At 40.6% G+C, this 19,074-nt stretch overlaps 1 protein-coding gene across 1 annotated transcript in view; it reads left to right on the forward strand.

Annotated features, from left to right (window-relative positions):
* The window catches only part of LOC139477748 (uncharacterized), a 31,038-nt gene extending 12,096 nt beyond the window's left edge, over window positions 1–18,942 (forward strand). Inside the window, exons 5-13 of the mRNA XM_071260154.1 lie at window positions 1,379–1,525; window positions 2,767–2,875; window positions 5,284–5,381; window positions 6,325–6,364; window positions 9,650–9,783; window positions 13,995–14,081; window positions 15,768–16,091; window positions 16,994–17,134; window positions 17,817–18,942. Coding sequence (XP_071116255.1) covers window positions 1,379–1,525; window positions 2,767–2,875; window positions 5,284–5,381; window positions 6,325–6,364; window positions 9,650–9,783; window positions 13,995–14,081; window positions 15,768–16,091; window positions 16,994–17,134; window positions 17,817–18,271 — 1,535 coding nt within the window. The 3' untranslated portion in view covers window positions 18,272–18,942. The remainder of the gene's footprint in view (window positions 1–1,378; window positions 1,526–2,766; window positions 2,876–5,283; window positions 5,382–6,324; window positions 6,365–9,649; window positions 9,784–13,994; window positions 14,082–15,767; window positions 16,092–16,993; window positions 17,135–17,816) is intronic.
* Window positions 18,943–19,074: the final 132 nt, after the last annotated feature.

A 19,074-nucleotide genomic window follows, 5' to 3' on the forward strand; every position in this document is an offset into this window, starting at 1 on the left:
GTCAGCATCACACTCGTGCTCGTTGGTTTCCCAACAGGGTAAAAATCTACGATTTACTTTGCTATAGGTTTCTCCCCTGTCCAGCTGACAAAGCTCCAGGATACATCTAGCTGACATGGCTGCATGACTGATCTAGTTGACATGGCTCCATGATACATCTAGCTGACATGGCTCTATGTTACATTTAGCTGACATGGCTCCATGACTGATCTAGTTGACATGGCTTCATGATACATCTAGCTGACATGGCTCCATGATACATCTAGCTGACATGGCTCCATGACACATTTAGGTGACATGGCTCCATGATACATCTAGCTGACATGGCTCCATGATACATCTAGCTGACATGGCTCCATGACACATTTAGGTGAACATGGCTCCATGATACATCTAGCTGACATGGCTCCATGACACATTTAGGTGGTATGACTCCATGATACATCTAGCTGACATGGCTCCATGATACATCTAGCTGACATGGCTCCATGATACATCTAGCTGACATGGCTCCATGATACATCTAGCTGACATGGCTCCATGATACATCTAGCTGACATGGCTACATGACACATATCACTGACATGGCTCCATGATACATCCAGCTGACATGGCTCCATAACACATCTAGCTGACATGGCTCCATGATACATCTAGCTGACATGGCTCCATGATACATCTAGCTGACATGGCTCCATAACACATCTAGCTGACATGGCTCCATGATACATCTAGCTGACATGGCTCCATGATACATCTAGCTGACATGGCTCCATGATACATCTAGCTGACATGGCTCCATAACACATCTAGCTGACATGGCTCCATGATACATCTAGCTGACATGGCTCCATGATACATCTAGCTGACATGGCTCCATGATACATCCAGCTGACATGGCTCCATGATACATCTAGCTGACATGGCTCCATGATACATCTAGCTGACATGGCTACATGACACATATCACTGACATAGCTCCATGATACATCTAGCTGACATGGCTCCATAACACATCTAGCTGACATGGCTCCATGATACATCCAGCTGACATGGCTCCATGATACATCTAGTTGACATGGCTAAATGATACATCCAGCTGACATGGCTCCATGATACATCTAGTTGACATGGCTAAATGATACATCTAGCTGACATGGCTCCATGATACATTCAGCTGACATGGCTCTATGATACATCTAGCTGACATGGCTCCATGATACATCAAGCTGACATGGCTCCATGATACATCTAGCTGGCATGGCTCCATGATACATCTAGCTGGCATGGCTCCATGATACATATCACTGGCATGGCTCCATCATACATCCAGCTGACATGGCTCCATGATACTGACCATGGCAGTTCTTCTTTCCAGATAATGTTGTCCAGGTGATCGATGATCCTAAAGGGGGATGCACGATAAGGTGCCTCTGTAATGAGGAGGCAGGTTTCACTGGACCTAACCCCCTGCAGTGTCAGTCGTATGACCAGGCATGTGACCAGAGCAGTTCTCATGAGTTGGGTAAGACTTTTGATTAGTGGAGTGTGTCCAGTTTGCAGCTTGATGACCGGGCCTCAAGGTCCAAGCTTGTTCTGTGGTGTGTTGTCTTTTGTCTCAGCAGATTGTCTGTCTGTGTTGTCCTGCAGTTAAATTTGGACTTCTCTGAACTAGGGGGCACGAATGGCCCAGTCATCTAAGGCTCCGCAATTCGCTGTTTAGTGTTGCGTCTCTTGGGCCCGCCAGAAACCTATGATTGTGGGTTCGAATCCCGGTTCGCCCTGAACCTCTTTCTAGGTTTGTCAGCACCATACCCATGCTCCCGGGTTTCACCGATGTGGTTATCGTCCGAGACCTGCATCACTTGGGGCTTTCCTCCCACATTAAGCTGACACGCCGTGATATGACTGGAATACTGTTAAAAGCGGCTTTAAACCCAACTCACTCACTCACTCTTCTATGAACCATGGGAAGGTTACTATAATGATCCTGAAAGTTTAGGAGGATGTCAAGGACCAAGAACAGCACCAAATTCAATCTCATTAAAAACAGAACTTAGTGCTTGCTACCGCTGAACAAAGAGGACAAATCAAGTCAGAACAACCTTTCGCAAACTTTGACTGATCATTGAAATGACTGACAAGTCGATATCAGCCAATGAGAAAGCAGCTTTCTCAAGCTTTAGTAGTCCATGATTGTATGGCAGTACTTGCCATGGGCTATGAAAAGTCTCTTCCTTTCGAAATTTTCCCATTGAAGCAAGATATAGAATCAGTTGTGCAGCCCATAAGTGTCATTTGGGATACCCCATGTTAAACTTTACGAGGTTCCATGACAAGAAAACACATTCCAACTGTCACTTGCCTGATCTGTTAAGCGACGCTCTGATTGGTCAAATGAAAAGATGATTGTGATGCGACCCACAATTGGATGTCCTCAGATCTTTGTTTAGCGGTAGTGAGCACTAAAATCTCATCTCTAACATTGCATCAAATTCAAACTTCTATTTTGTTTGGACAGAATTCAGATCTTTACTCCTTCTTTAAAACTATTGAGCAAATATAATACTGACAGTTTGATTAAGAATTTTCATTATCCCAGAAATAGAATCGATATAAATAATGGTTTGGGAAGAAATGGTTAACTTCTTATGGATTTTACAAAATAATCCACTTGACAAATTTGTTTTGCAGCCTGAAGTCAACACAGATAGCATGTTTTTTGGATGTAAATCTGTCCCAAATTGTTGTGTTTCTTGTCCACAGTCGGTGTCGGTTCAAGTCGGTGTCTCCCCTGCCCAGAGAACCACCACAATCCCAAGGATGATGGACTGGACAAGTGTGTCCTACGGTCAGCATCGTCGTCCACTGAAGTGTAAGCAGTCAAGCTCAGTTACCATAAATACCCTGTTTAGATTCCAGGTTAGAATTGATCCCCTGGTGAGCAATCTATACTGGTCCTGGGAGGCAATTTTTAATGGATTTTTCGGCTGGGTGATTTGGATGATGGGTGTGTCATCTCACCCAAAGAACATGGATCGTTGCTCACAGTGTCACTTGATTGTCTGGTTCAGACTTGATTATTTACTGGCAACCATCATTTAACTGTAAAATTGGCAGCTGTAGGGTTAAACAACAAACTGTTATCACCCTGGCCTCATTCACCATCACAGCTTTGTTTCAGGCCCGATTCACATCATCTTCCCGAGGCAAAGGAGTTAACTGACAATAAAAGTCCAGTTTCCACCCTTGCCGAAGTAGGCTAGTATTATGGAGTTACGTTTTGTCTGGACTAACGAGTCTATGCATAGTCCAATGAAAATCGCGCACCGAAATCAAAATCCGGTTCGTAAACTGTCGTGCAGATTTCGATCGATTGCAGGATTTGCAAAGCATGTGCACCGCAGCAGATATTTTCCAAATCCTTTCATGTTTTTAATCAAGGTGCTCACGTGATTTGATGCATTTCGCGATGTAAGACCCGTTTTATCACAATATAGATCTTGATTATCGATCAGATCGTCCTGACTGGGCGCCACCATTTTGTGTGAAGCAAACGCAAGTGATACGAGGGGTTGAATCAGATTGGTCCATAGGAGAGGCTTAGGCGGGACATAATTGGTAATAGCCACTGGTGGTGCAACGATCGAACCCAGTTATTCCAGCCTAGTTAGGCAAGGGTTGAAACTGGACTTTTAAAGTCAGTTAACTCTCTTGCCTCGGGAAGCTGGATTCACATGTCCCAATGCTAAAAGTGACTCTTCAATCAAATTACTGTGATGAGCAAGAGGAATTTAGGGCTTAGTTTGAAATAGAAAGGATGGAGATGATGACGTCACTTCCGTCCATCCGTCACGTTTCGTTTCTGGAGCAGAACTAAAAAAACATGAGAGATTTGTGAACTGGTGCCTTTTGATAGTTTGGGTTTTTTGAAAAGTTTATTTTTGGAATTTCCACAGCAACACCTTTGACTTAGACTGAAAATGGTGGTAGTGCTTTTTTCTGGAGCTGATTTTGGAAACTGTACAATATTTCTTGCCTTGCACACAACCGGACATGTCATATTGGCAGGGGATATGATTATTTCATGTTTGTTCACTTTTGTAATGCTTCGTACCTAAAATAATGGAGCAATGGGGTAGCCTCGTGGTTAAGACGTTCACTTTGTGTTTTCAGACTGTTGTCTATCTAATTATCCCCCGCCGCGCGAAAGCGCGAAGCGGGGGATATAGTATTCACGACCGTCCGTACGTCCGTCCGTACGTCCCACCTGTTTGTTGCCGCGATATCTCAAGAACTAAACACTGGATTGTCTTCATATTTGGAACTATGGTGTATATACAGACTCCGCAGACACCAGTCGGTTTTGGTGACCTTGACCCCATTTTCAAGGTCACAGCAGGCATATCTGCTTTTGGAGTTGGAAAACGGTGTTGCCGCAATATCTCAAGAACTAATCTCTGGAATGTCTTCATATTTGGAACTATGGTGTATATACAGACTCCGCAGACACCAGTCGGTTTTGGTGACCTTGACCCCATTTTCAAGGTCACAGCAGGCATATCTGCTTTTGGAGTTGGAAAACGGTGTTGCCGCGATATCTCAAGAACTAAACACTGGATTGTCTTCATATTTGGAACTATGGTGTATATACAGACTCCGCAGACACCAGTCGGTTTTGGTGACCTTGATCCCATTTTCAAGGTCACAGCAGACAAATCTGCTTTTAGAGTTGGAAAACGGTGTTGCCGCGATATCTCAAGAACTAAACACTGGATTGTCTTCATATTTGGAACTATGGTGTATATACAGACTCCGCAGACACCAGTCGGTTTTGGTCACCTTGATCCCATTTTCAAGGTCACAGCAGGCAAATCTGCTTTTGGAGTTAGAAAACAGTGTTGCCGCGATATCTCAAGAACTAATCGCTGGATTGTCTTCATATTTGGAACTATAGTGTATATACAGACACCGCATACACCTGTCAGATTTGGTGACCTTGACCCCATTTTCAAGGTCACAGCAGGCAAATCTGTTTTTGGAGTTGGAAAACGGTGTTGCCACAATATCTCAAGAACTAATCGCTGGATTGTCTTCATATTTGGTACTATGGTGTACAGGCGGGGGATATTTCGTCACTCTGTGACAAATACTTGTTGATTTTCCTCTCTGAGATGAAATCATGTGATGATATCTGTTATATCCTTTCAGAGAAGTCAAAATGTTGCTGAAATTCTGCTGATGCCACTTTAAATTAAATTAAATTAAAACTCATTCTTTCAGTAAACGGCGTCCTTTGGTTGTTTTGCCCACTTCAACAGCAACTCCTCCACAGCCCGTGTCAGCAGCGACAATGACACCAACTGCAGTGTTGGACACAAGTATGTGACATTGAAATAAAACCCACAATAAGACAATCCTACAGGTTTTGAGACAAAACTTACTTGGGCTAAAAAAAATAATAGCCTTGGTTCTCAGGCACCACTCGCATCATCATAAAGTCTGCCGCACGTTTTTTGTTTTTATTTCCATTTTCTAAATATATGTAAAAAATCCTAATACTTGCATGAGAACCAACTCTTTTGTTTTTCTAAGCCTTGATTACAGATTTTTGTCTTCCAAAGCTGAAACTTCACAAGCTTGTTCCTGTCAATGATAACATTTGAATTTGTACTGAATATTTTGTAACAAACATGCAACAAAGAGAATCGTTGTTTCAGTTTGACCTCCTATTGGTGATAACAGTTTGATAAATACCAGCCAGTCTGTAAAAATGTTACACCTGATTGCAACAGTCTTGTTTGTTTGTTTGTTTGTTTTGTGACTTGCATCCTCTATATCTCCGGGACTAGCATTTCGGTAAACCTACACTAACACCTGGATCAATCCCCGTGGTTCTCGTAATCTTAAATAACCTGCCCTTGATTTTCACTAACACTTTACTGACCAATCAAACGTGGAGATCAGGGCTTTCTTTTGCCTGTCAGTCAGTTTTTCAACATTGGATTTCTTGCTAACACTATCGTAATCAGTGGGACTGGCCGCTGTGTTGTTGATATCTCCAACCCAACATTTAGGCTGGTTTGTAACTCGCATTCTGATAGGTACGTTAGACCTAGCAGCGTAGCCAAGCAATTTGGCTAAAGGAAATAAACGGCAGGTAATTTGAGATTGCGAGAACCACAGAAATGGGTCCAGGTGTGAATGCATGTAGGTTTACTATAATGTTAGCCCTGGAGAATGTGTGACTTGTGACTTGTATTTATGTTCAAGTCTACAGATGTGTATTTGTTCGAATCGTGCATGGGTTTTGTGATATTTCAGACGACAAGGTTGATAATGGGAATGACATACAAAGTATACAGTAGGTGGACTGAATCCTGCTTATATCACACATGCTCTAACACATGTATCTGCTTGTAGAAACACTTATATAGTTCCTGATAAATTTTACTTGCAAAAAATGGGAGAAAGTGAGGCCAAAGTCTTTTCATTTTAATAATGTGCAGGGGCATTTGTTTTTGTTAGGGGTGGCCTTTACATTGAAAAACAATAAAATGACTTGAACCGATTAATTAATAGTCTGTTAGGAGATCAAATATCAGTCATGATTTTACAACCAATTTCCAACACTATATGTCTTGAAAAATTAAAAATTTAATTTATCATGGATATTTTTTCTTATAATGAAAAGCATTCAAATTGAATGGAGTATTGGCCTGGGATATCCTGCTTACGTATATAAGCTATAATCTCCTTTTAAACATGGTGTGGATTCTGAGTTTTAATAAGACCCAAGTAACCTATGCTTGATGAAAAAAGCTACTAATATGGATTGAGTGGTCAAACTTGATTTTGTTGATTGTGTGTCATTGCTTGACAGGGTGGGGTGTTGTTCACAATATCAACCACTAGTTTGACTGGTCCAGCTTATAAACAAACCACTGGATATACAACATTGTAACTGCAATATTGCTGATGTTGAGTTGATATTCACTCAGATACTGATAACAGAGCTCCAGATAAGCTGTGTATCTGTGTAAAATATGTATCAGAAATGCAGAAATACGCAGTAAAATAAAATCCAAGCGTATCAAATACGCAACGAACATTGCAGATACGCTACAAAATTAAAACTTGTGCGTATCATCAAATTATTGTAAAGTAACCCTGCGTATTCAATTAGGAAATCAGCAACTTATTTTGAAATTATAAACTGGCATTCAATCAACCGTGCCAAACTCCACGATGACAGTTACATCATGATCATTTGCCATCACACTTCCTTGTGGAAGTATTGTGGTATTTTTTAGTATAAAGCTGTCAAACCCACACAACACCAGTTTGCAGGGACTGGATGTATAGTTTTTTTAAATATTTAACTGAAATACCCACTTGTGTAAAAACTAGTTGGTAACAGAAATTTGAATACCCAGATAGAATTACTGATACCCAATGATTTTAAAATGCATGGGTAAAATACCCAAAACACCTAAAGCTTATCTGGAGCTCTGTGATAAGCTTTGTATATTATTTTCTTATGGCTTATATTTTCAAATTTGGGCAGGTGGGGGAAAGGGAGATTGGAAATTATGTGTGTTCTTAAGCCTTATTGAAAAATGTAGTTTTAAATGCCCTGAATGGGGTCGATTGTCAATGTTTTGGGTTTGTTGGTACCTGCTAAGCACACCTGTGAAACATTGAATGTAATGGCCACTGCACGCTGACTTCTGACAGTTTCCAGCATGGCAACAGCCCATAGATGCTGTCTATTGTGTCCATTGTTTCTAACTCATATTTTTGCAGACAGGGCTGGTAACCCATGCTAGCATATCACTTTACTGTGTCTGAGACTATGTGTTACCTTATTTATTTCAATTAGTATATATGCCTCATTTGAATGCCTGTTTTATCGATCATTATTTTCAGGGTGGAACAGAGGTATATGAGTGACCCAATTTTCTGTACAATGTTTCCTCCTGTGCAGAGTTGCGTCCCTTGGGCACACCAGAATCTGATGATGATGGGTTCGAATCCCGATTTGCTCTGATTATCTTGCTAGGTCTGTCTAGATCTAAAATGTGATAAAAGTTTATTAAAAAAATTGTATCGTGAAGAATTGAGATTCAGCACCTCACAAATCACGCACCGTATCGTATGGAGTTAATCGCGATGCATCGGTGTCCCGGGATCGTTTCAGCCCCTAATACCCGTGCTCAAGGGCTTCACCCAAGTGGTAAATGTCTAAGGCCTGCATCACTTTGGGTTTTCCTCCCACATTAATTGAAATATTGTTCAAAGTGGTGTTACATGAAACAGACTCATTCAGGATCATAAACAAGATGAGTTGAGACATTGGTTATTGTACCCCCGTTACAAAGTAAATCGGAGGTATGTAGCGTTCCGTCTGTCCGTCCTTCCGTCCAAGCCTTTGTACAGCCCATAACTTTTTAACCATGCTTCCTAGCTTCACCAAACTTGCTACACACATTTACCACTATGAGTACTTGTGCCTTTTGCTAGTTTGAAGATTCTGAATATTTCAATTTTTGCCATTTCCATTGAAATATTAGAAACTTAAACTTTTAGGGTGGGTGTTTTGTACGGCCTATATCTTTTTAACTATGCACCCTAGCTTCACCAAACTTTCTACACACATTAACCACAATGAGTACTTGTGCCTTTTGCTAGTTTGAAGTTTCTGAATTTTTTAATTTTTGCCGTTTCCATGGACACATTAAGAAACATCAAGAATGTATGATGTGCTAAGCATTGATTATCCCACACTAGATTGAAATATATTTGCAAAAACATGTGTTCATTTCAAACATAATGCATCCTCATTTGGTTACAAAGTAAACGTCAGTTCCTCTGACTTACAGCAACAGGTATATTTCATTAATTGACAAACTATTTACTATTTGTTGTTGACCAGCGGGGATAACAGGGTGTGTAGGCTTTGCTCACTTCTTTCTTGTTAGTAACTCTGAATCAATAAGAACCAAAGGCAGTTTGAATCTGAACAAATCTGAAGTTTGAATCTGGCTGAAAATAAATTAAGGAGAACATGATGACTTAATTAGTTTCTTGCACTTAAGTCCTAATTAATCCTTTATATGATCTGAGACTGAGTAACCTCAGTTCTTGAAGTAATATCAACTGTGTACAATAACCATTTACCAAACCTTGCACAGGAATGACGGATTCTGATTGGCTGAGGCCCATTCTTGGGCCGAACGGTTGGCATTACGTTTGCAACATACCAACCTCAATTATGTATCTCAAATTAAAGATGTAAGACGCCATGCCCTGTATGTTTACAATATTTTCCGAATGAAATAGATCTAGTGGTTTGTTTTCTGTCATCTGCCATTTTGCCTAACTGTGGTGTTGTTACTGATTTGGCCCAAAGTATGCATGCATAAGACATATAAGCAAAATGATCAGTTGTGCAGTAGGATAGATTCATTGTTCACGAATCGCTCAGGTGTCATGGGCTGATGTGCCCCTCGAGACCAGTGGGCAAGTTGTATTGGAACATTTTGATTGGGATGTGAGTCAAATGTATGAGTCTTAGCCTCAGGTTGATGTATTTGAGACCCTGATATTATAAATAACAAATTGAGTTTGGCATATCATGTTATTACAGCTCCCAGAAAGACTCCAACACCAATATCAGCTCCAAGTGGTACTTGTGGCTATCAGTGGCAATCGTGGCTTGTGGCATCATTGTTGGAGTTGTGGCAGTCCGGTGTTCCCGAAAAAGAAAAACAGACTCCGTTGGTAAGATTTTGTTGTGAACAATGCATGATTACTTTCATTCCTAGGGCGGTCTGGTAGCCTAGTGGTTAAAGCGTCCGCTTGTCAAGCCTAAGGCCCGGGTTCGATTCCCCACATGGGTACAATGTGTGAAGCCCATTTCTGGTGTCACCCGCCGTTATATTGCTGGAATATTGCTAAAAGCGGTGTAAAACCAAACTCACTCACTCACTCACTTTCCTTCAATGACAGTAAGAGAGAAAAGTGGTCACTTGAACACACCTCAGACAAAACTCAGATCATAGGAATATGGTTTTGAATCACATTATAAGATGTGGTATTGATGTACAGTGCACTGGAAGTGATGTCATAACCAAAAGTCACGTCATCAGAACAGGAAGTGACATTGGAACTGGACATGACGTCAATGGAACTGGGATATAATGTCATCGGTTTTGAAAGTGACACAGTCAGAACTGTAAGCGACGTCATATGAACAGGAAGTGATGTCACAAACCAAAATTGATGTGAAAGGAATACAGATAAAATGGTAGTTCAGTGGATATTTCTAATGTCGTAAGAGGTGACTAACGGGATCGGGTGGTCAGGCTTGCTGACTTGGTTGATGCATGTCATCAATCCCAATTGAGTGGATCGATGCTCATGTCAATCACTCACATTGAGTGATCCAGACTAAATTGTTTACAGTCCACTGTCATAGAGCAGGAATATTGGTGTGTGTTGCTTTAAACAACTAACAAATAAGCACTCACTCTCTCTTTGAAGTGAAACCAAGAGCATGAGACCAATCTGACAGAATGGTGCCATTTTTCTTCTATTTATTTCGAGGACAAATAAAATCAACACTGAACAATAATGTTTTGACATCAAAAAGGGAGGGCATTTCCGGTTAGAATTGATCCCCAGCAACCAATGCAGGTCGAGTGGTCTGACTAGCTGACTTGGTTTATGGCATACCCTGACAGTGTGGATCACAATATCAATCACTGGATTGTCTGGTCCAGATTTATAATAGCTATACCCACACTTTTCTTGGTGTATCGGTCAATATCCCACGTTTTAGTTGTGAAACCTCAGAGGTGAAGCTCCAAATGAAAAAGGGGCACGTTTTAGGTTCTGTGTCAGCAGGATTTTTCAATGTGTTGTGTCAGGATAAGTATGCTATTATTAATATCAAAATTCAAGACTCGATTATTTACAGACCACCATAATATAGCTGGAATATTGCCGAGGGTGGTGTTAAACAACAAACCAACCAACCAACCTGCCTTCTGTTTCATGCCCTATAAGATGAAACTCTTAATGTTACTGTCAGCTATTAAAATATCCAAGGATTACTAGGTCTCAGAACCTGCTGGTCGCTCTGGTGTATTCTGGCAATGATGAAAGAGAGGTAGGGTATTCGCAGGATTATCAAATAAATAGAGGTTATCATGCGAGTGTGTTTGCAGATGGTAAATATCCTGCATTAGGAATAAACATTGTATTTAGTGAGCCTTGGCGACCTAAATACATAGTGTTTATTCCTAATTTACCATCCCCAAACACACAAGCGTGATAACCTGTTTATCATATAATGTCATTCTTTAATTCTGTCCTCGAAAATCTCTTCCCATCTCTCACAAACATTGCCTAAACATTGCAAGTTTTCCTGAAATGTGCGGATTGATATATATTACGTCAGAGGGAAAGTGATGTGTCAGTCGGACCGTGACATTAGCCAATACAATTCAAACTGAAACCTGTTTCTTATACAGTGGCGTAGCTACATCTATACAAAACAACAGTTGCCTACAAAAGAAATTTTCACTTGCCTTTCGTGGCAATCCATCGGTCTGTCTGTCCTTTATCAAAGGGAAGCTACTCTAACCTTAGTCTATGAGAAACCACGGCCACAGCCAGACGTTGACAGTCGGCATGTCCTGTCATAATGTTATGTGGTGCAGTCAGATGTACACACAGCGACAACAGGACACAAGGTAACAATTCAAGCATATTTCGCCCAAATCCAACTGTTTCTAATTTGTGGAAAATGTTCCAAGCCGCAGAGGTCTACAAGCACAGCTATGAAGCTGATCCAGCTTGGCTAGTGTCCTCACTAACTTGCTTTGCAATTTATATCTACAAAATTGCCAAAACTTATAAAATGCCTTAGCTACGTCACAGTTGGACACCGATATTCAGTATGTTAGACTATTGTTTTGATAATGATAGCAATTATCTCAGTAGTTTCTCTAGATTCCTGATGGTTAATTTTGACACGATCGCCGAATGACAAGGGCAACACCATGTTTGTTTGTAAACACTGAAAGTAGTCCCCATTTGACCTTTGATATTTGCATCTCTATCCGTATATGACCCAAATGGATAACGTTTTTGTCGGTTGGCTTTATCCTGCAGAGAAACCTGCCCATTATATGATAAATAGTTCTCAATGTTACAAGTTCTTAGAATACTAGCCCTTTTACATGGGGAGTAATCCCACCCATCTTCTAAGTTTTACGAAGGGTATAGACCAACCGATTTTGTGCTGCTGATGCTCATCTTCCCGAGGCAAGGAAGTAAACTGACTTTAAAAGCCCAGTTTCCACCCTTGCCGAACTAGGCTGGAATTCCTGGGCTCGATCGTAGCGCCCACTTGCATTTGCTTCAAACAAAATGGCGGAGCCCAGTCAGGATTATCCGATTGATAATCAAGATCTATATTGTGATAAAACAGGTATTACATTGCGAAATGCATCAAATCACGTGAGCACCTTGATTAAAAACATGAAAAGATTTGGAAAATATCTGTTGACAACGAGTTGGCACCATTTGCTTTGCAAATCCGGCAATCGACAGAAATCTGCACGACAGTTCAGGAACCAGATTTCGATTTCGCTGTGAGATTTTGATTGGACTATTCATAGACTCGTTAGTCTAGCCAAAATGTAACTCCATAATCCAGCCTAGTTCGGCAAGGGTGGAAACTGGACTTTTATAGTCAGTTAACTCACTTGCCTCGGGAAGATGCTGATGCTGGACCAGTGACTGCACATCCTGGGGGAAGTAAGATGGTTTTGTTTAAATTAAGCTGCACTCAGCAATATTCCAGCAATATGACGGCGATCTGTAAATAATCAAATCTGGACCAGACAGTCCAGTGATTGACACCATGAGCATCGATCCACGCAATTGGGATCGATGACATGCTTCAACCAAGTCAGCGAGCCTGACCACCCGATCCCGTTAGTCGTCTCTTACGACAAGCATAGTCGCATTTTATGGCAAGCATGGGTTGCTGAAGACCTATTCTGATCCAGATCTTCATGGGTCGGGTAAAGTAAGTTGTCGATTTATTAATTTGAATATTTTGAATATATTTATCCCCCGTCTCCCCTCATCCTGCTGCATGTCCTTGACACCAGTGAAGCAAGAATTCTTTTTTTATTTTCATGTTTCTATTGAAATGCAGTGTATAAAATTTCATAAGTTTAATGTGAAAGGTGAGCTTCAGTACCTGTTGATAACTCCAGCTGGTAATGCAACCAATTACTGCATAAACCATGTATCAGTTGTGTGACATCCACTTATCCCTATCTTTGCTAAAAAGGACCTGACATAAAAATACAAAGTTCCGAATCCCAATACCATGGTACTGTTTTGGAAGCCCAATAACTACTCGTATATGGACAAACAGATTAGAGACGAATACTCTCATGAAGTGGGACAGATCACTCTTGTTGGACTTGCTGTAACATTCAGATGGTTTGTTCTGTCGAATATTTTGGGGCCAAGGGTGATTTGTTTTTATTCCCCACCCAACAGAGTAGAAAAGGGCTCCATCCGTCCGTCCGTCCAGAGCATAACTCAGAAACCGTTCAATATTTTTTCATGAAACTTTGCAGGTCTGTCAAGTACATGCTGAACTTGTGCCTTTTGCTACTTAGAAATATTAGAACTTTTATTTTTACATTTCCATGGCAACAAGATGGACTTAGGTTCCAAACTCTTATTTTTTTACAATTTCCATGACAAGTTCCACCTCGGTTAAAATAGGTTAGAGTTTGTTTAGATTTAATTATGTCATAAATTCTGCAACAGGGGCATGGGATATAGCCACGTTAGTGGCAAACTCTTGTAATCTTCTGATGACTCTTAGTTGACCTTAATTTGGAACGTTCAGGTTTGTTATTGTTCTTTTAGGTAACAAGTGAATTATTTCTTATTTTCAGACAGAAGGAATGCTCAAAATCGTCTGTGCATCTGCTGTGTGTTTGGATCTGTGTCCAGTTGTCCTGGTACTGCAGTGATTAACGAAGGTAAGATGTCATCAGTTTCACCAACACTGGGGGGGGGACCTGAGAGTCGGGGTGGATCCCCAGTACCTCCTGCTGGTCCTACGGCCTGACTGCTGACTGGATTGAGTTATCCAGATTCAATTGTTTACAGTCGACCGTCACAGAACTTGAATATTGGTGAGTGTTGCGTTAATCAATCAACAAGTAAACACTCTCGCTCTGTGTGAAGTTAAACCAATGTTAGAATTGATCCCCAGCAGCCTGTGTTGGTCATGTGAGGCAACGGGATTGGATGGTCTGACTCGCTGTCTTGGTTGATGGCATGTCAACATGCCCTGATCGTGTGGATTACAATATCAATCACTGGATTATCTGGTCCAGACTTGTAATAGTAATACCCACACTTTCCTTGGGGTATGGGCACGTTTTAGTTTCTGTGTTATATGATTAAAGTGAGTAGGAAGTTTCAATGTGTTTTGTAAGGATAAGTATGCTATTACTAGTATCCAAATTCATCTGATTTCCTGATTAATGGATCTTTTTCATAGATTTATCTAGATCTGCTCAGAGGCTGATATTCAGTTCAAGTTTGCTGCAGACATCAGAAGAAATATCCCAATGGAAAGAAATAGATTCTCAATTTAGTTTAATATTTAGTTTTGATGTGGTGGTTTGGTTGAGGTGACAGGACCAATAAAGAGTAAGAGGCTTAATTATTTTTACCTTATAAACCTATTCATTGGGATCGCTATTAAGTAAGAGACTTCTTTCTATAGGCATTAAAACCTATTGTGAGGTTTTACTTTCCAGTCGGGTTAAATCTCATAAACAGGGACGTTGTAATGTCCCTGGGATTTTATATAATATCCCAGGGATTTTGTATAATGTCCTGGGTATTTTATTAATGTAACTTCCGTTCAGATTATAACATGTAATGAAATGTAAAATCAAATGACAAATGTTTTCTTTATATTCCCGAGGATCGAACTCGCAACCTTCATACCTGTAGCCCAGTGAGTGTACCACGAGGCTACAGAGGTGTTGATAAGCCACACTGGTTTTTAGAATGTCCTGTAAGCCAGCAACAGATATTTTAAGCGCGTTTCCTAAGGGTCATGGAAAGTATGTTCGAAACCTAAAAATGTTGATAAATGTTGTTTTAAGTTTCTTTTTTCGGTTTATAAGTTTGGAAAAACACTTTCCCTCGGTTTTGGTAGACAGAGCATGCCCTGGGGAGAGGTTTTTCCCGACCCCCAGGGCATGCTCTGTCTACCAAAGCGTGTTTTCTCCAATACTTACTGCAGTGAACTTTGAAATTAAGGAAATACAAACTACCAAGGTCAATGTTCTTCAGAGGCCTTGCATTGTTGTTGAGTTATGTCCCTTGAATGCATGAAGTTGATGTTGACAGAATCCAGACCTAGTGTTTCTGTATCAGCAGGGTTTGGACTAACGAGGTTTCACTGTAACTTGAACTAAACTTTGTCGCTACAGTTGTCTAAGTCACCACAAAGTTTGAATCCTGGTTTGCCCTGATTTGCCCTGATTTGGGTTCTGTGTTTGTTTTACCAAAGTCTTGAGGCCTGCATCCCTTGTGGCTCTCCTCCCACATTGATATACCTGAAACATTATTCAAACCCACTCACTCACTTCATTTCTCATATTTTCCTGTTTTGTATGCAGGGAATCATGAGCTTTTGGTTATAGATGGCTCTGAAGAACAACAACATCTTCAAGAATCAGATTCTGAGACAGATGAACCAACAAAAAGTCTACCAAGCCGTGCAGAGCAACCAGAACATTCTGTTGACCAAGCAGAGCAACCAGAACATTCTGTTGACCAAGCAGAGCAACCAGAACATTCTGTTGACCAAACAGAGCAACCAGAACATTCTGTTGACCAGCCAGAGACACCAGAATATGCTGATGGAGGAAGAAGATCAAAGAAATGGGGAAGAATTCTTCCCAAATATGGGGGTTTTCAAGGTGGAGATGGTTTACCAAGTTCTAACCCACCACCATACTCACCAGGTACGTTGTCAATGAGGAAATCTACAGAAATGCATACAGTGTAATATCGTTAAGAGATAGAGCTGGCCGTCCTAGACTCTTATAAGCAGACTACTATAACCACCGTTGTATGACTGTATAGACTGTTGACTGGCCCGTGGGACATCAGTCCCCCAACTGTTTCTACAATAGGCTAAAGGAACTTCCGTAATTGAGGGCTCTATGCAAGTACTGTTGCTTACATAGAGAACACGATATATAAACACGAATTGATAAAAGTGGGAAAACTCCTAGGCTTGCCGAGTCAGTGTAAAGAATGGGAGTTACGCACAACTTAGCGCTAAGATTGCTTAGTGAAACGGGGCCCTGGTGAATAAGTAATCGCTTATTGGTACTTTATTTTAGGGTAGAGGTTTCTAGTGACTTGAAAGATGACACAGCGAAAAAAGAGTGTTCACAAAAATTTATTACAACTATATGGGGGTTGGGGGGGCATGACAAATGAAACATTTCTAATATTTTTGAAATAAATAAATGATAAATTTGACTTGAACATTATTTAAGGACTGATCATTTCTTATTGGGCAGGTGTTGTGTCTTGAATTATTTTAATGTGTTTGGTTTGGAGTGGGGATGGTGAGGGCGCATCAACATATGACACAATTTTAAGACCAATCTCATCAGGTCCCCTCCCCCTTTATAATAAATTACCAGTCCCAAAGTCCTGTTTTATAACCATCAAAGTGAGTAGGTAAGGTGTCCCATTACTAATCTAGACTGTTGGATATTTATAACGTTTGAAGATGAAATGGAGAGACTTGTCAAAAAGTTCTCATTCAAAAATCATTGGCTTAGGGTTTAATTAGGCTTGCTTCCCTCACAAGGATACAATTTGTGAAGCCTTAGTTCATTATGTTCTTCAGGACAGTACAGGCATGGTGGCATGGAATCTACAATCAACTTTGACCCCATGACCTCGAGTGATTCCGGTCACATGACTGCAAGGACGATGGCAGTAGACCCCGACACAACTCTCAGAAAGACGCAATCTGAACTCAATGAAGGTAACATATTTCAAGAAGAAATTTTAAAAAGATCATTGGGCCGTAATAAATTATAAGATTTCATTCCCACCGCCTCACTGTCAGACAACCAGCCTCATGTCATGCTGTCCCCAAATGCCTACAGTCCTGGGACCACTTGCGCAAAGCGATCTTAGCACGACTATTGTAAGCCTATGTTAAAGTATGGGAGTTACGATCATCTTAGCGCTAAGATTGCTTTGTGCATGTGGGCCCAGGAAACTTACTTTGTGGGTTCCCTTCTTTCTCTACTTCATGAAAATTCCATGTACCCGGACCTCCTAAACAGTCCTGTTCAATGTGAAACATATTGAATGACAGAGATGGCTTGAACAATCTTTTTAAAAGAATCAAATCTAAAGTATGAAATGGCTCCTGCCTCACTGTTATAAAAATTTAGATGAAAATCTGTTTACTTTATTTTGTCATTAAATATGGTGGAAACACTTTCTACAGCTTCTTTCCACTCAATTTATTTATGACATATTGAGCGAATATCATCACTGAATGGATTTCATCGACATCGACATGAGAACATCCCACGTTTTGCTAAACAACTCCGGAGAAATGATTCTGTGACAAGCAGAAACTACTCGTTCATAAAATAATTTATGATGTTTTTTTCTCACAAGAATTATATCATCATACCATTCTGCGTTTACAGGTGAACTTCTGGACCCCACAAGTCAAGATGGACCATGTGCTATGACTGCCAGGACTATATGTGCCACGACACCCCAGCAATCATCGCTCCAAGGTCAGCAGAACACTTGCGTGAAGTCTGTTGTGAAAGAGGGACATGCAGCAGAAGTGTCGGAGACTGAGAAAAAAAGACCCATCTCGGAGACTGAGAAAAAAAGACCCATCTCGGAGACTGAGAAAAAAAGACCCATCTCGGAGACTGAGAAAAAAAGACCCGTCTCAGATAAACATCCTGTTGTTGAAAGGATGAGAACAGAAAAGCCAGTCTTGCCCAACCACCAGCCCGAGCCTCAGCCTCAGCCTCAGCCCTGTGTAGTGGACAGTAGGAATCACAGCCTGGGGTCAGAGCCACCATCTTTAGGTGGAGAGTCACTCAATGTAAGCAGCTTCAACTCAGGTCCAACTCCTACATTATAGGGGATGCCAAACACCCCTCTCTGTGTTGTAAGATCAAGGGGTAAATGATCAGCTTGAAACATGGGTACACCTAGAGAATACCTCTCCACCACGTTTGTTTGATGATATTACCATATCAGCACATGACAGCATGATAATTTTTAAAATAAGGCAATGAAGTGCAAAATAGGCTGAAATAAAGGCTCTGGTTGCATTTGTTTGGTTTTTAATATGATTAAACCTTAAAATTGAATATCAAAGCGAGGCTTTCAAAAACTGGACATCAGAGACATCAGAGAGGATTTAGTATCTTATGATTGCCTTAGATTTTTCGTTGACACACACTCCCTATAATAACTTGTCAGTCTGAAAGTAATGTTCAAATGGCAAAAAAAAAATATTTGGAAACATAAAACTAAAGGAATTTAGATTCTGTTCTCTCGGAAAGTGTTGATCCTAAGAAGGTACAAACTTCATTCCTCATTGCTGGTTTGTCTTTCAAAATATTCAACATTGCCCGGTTGTGATCAGCTACAACCTTTAGTTAAGTGTTACTGTCTTAATTCACAACCAAGATGAAACAATCTATTTTGAAATAAAATCATCCACATTTTGATATCACACCAAAGTCACATAAAGACAGATACTGTTGTTTTGTTTTTTTGGGTTTTTTTTTTTTTTGGTGGGGGGGGGGGGAAAGTAAAGATGTTTGTTGCAGAGCACTTAAAAATCTGAAACAACTCCATACAATGAAACATTAGATATTGCAATAATGTAACCTCAATAACCTCCATTGTAATACATGCATGTCCTTGCCATTGATT

This window comes from Haliotis cracherodii, unplaced genomic scaffold (assembly GCF_022045235.1).
Source record: "Haliotis cracherodii isolate W230 unplaced genomic scaffold, xgHalCrac1.p SCAF_35, whole genome shotgun sequence".
NCBI classification, from domain to species: domain Eukaryota; kingdom Metazoa; phylum Mollusca; class Gastropoda; order Lepetellida; family Haliotidae; genus Haliotis; species Haliotis cracherodii.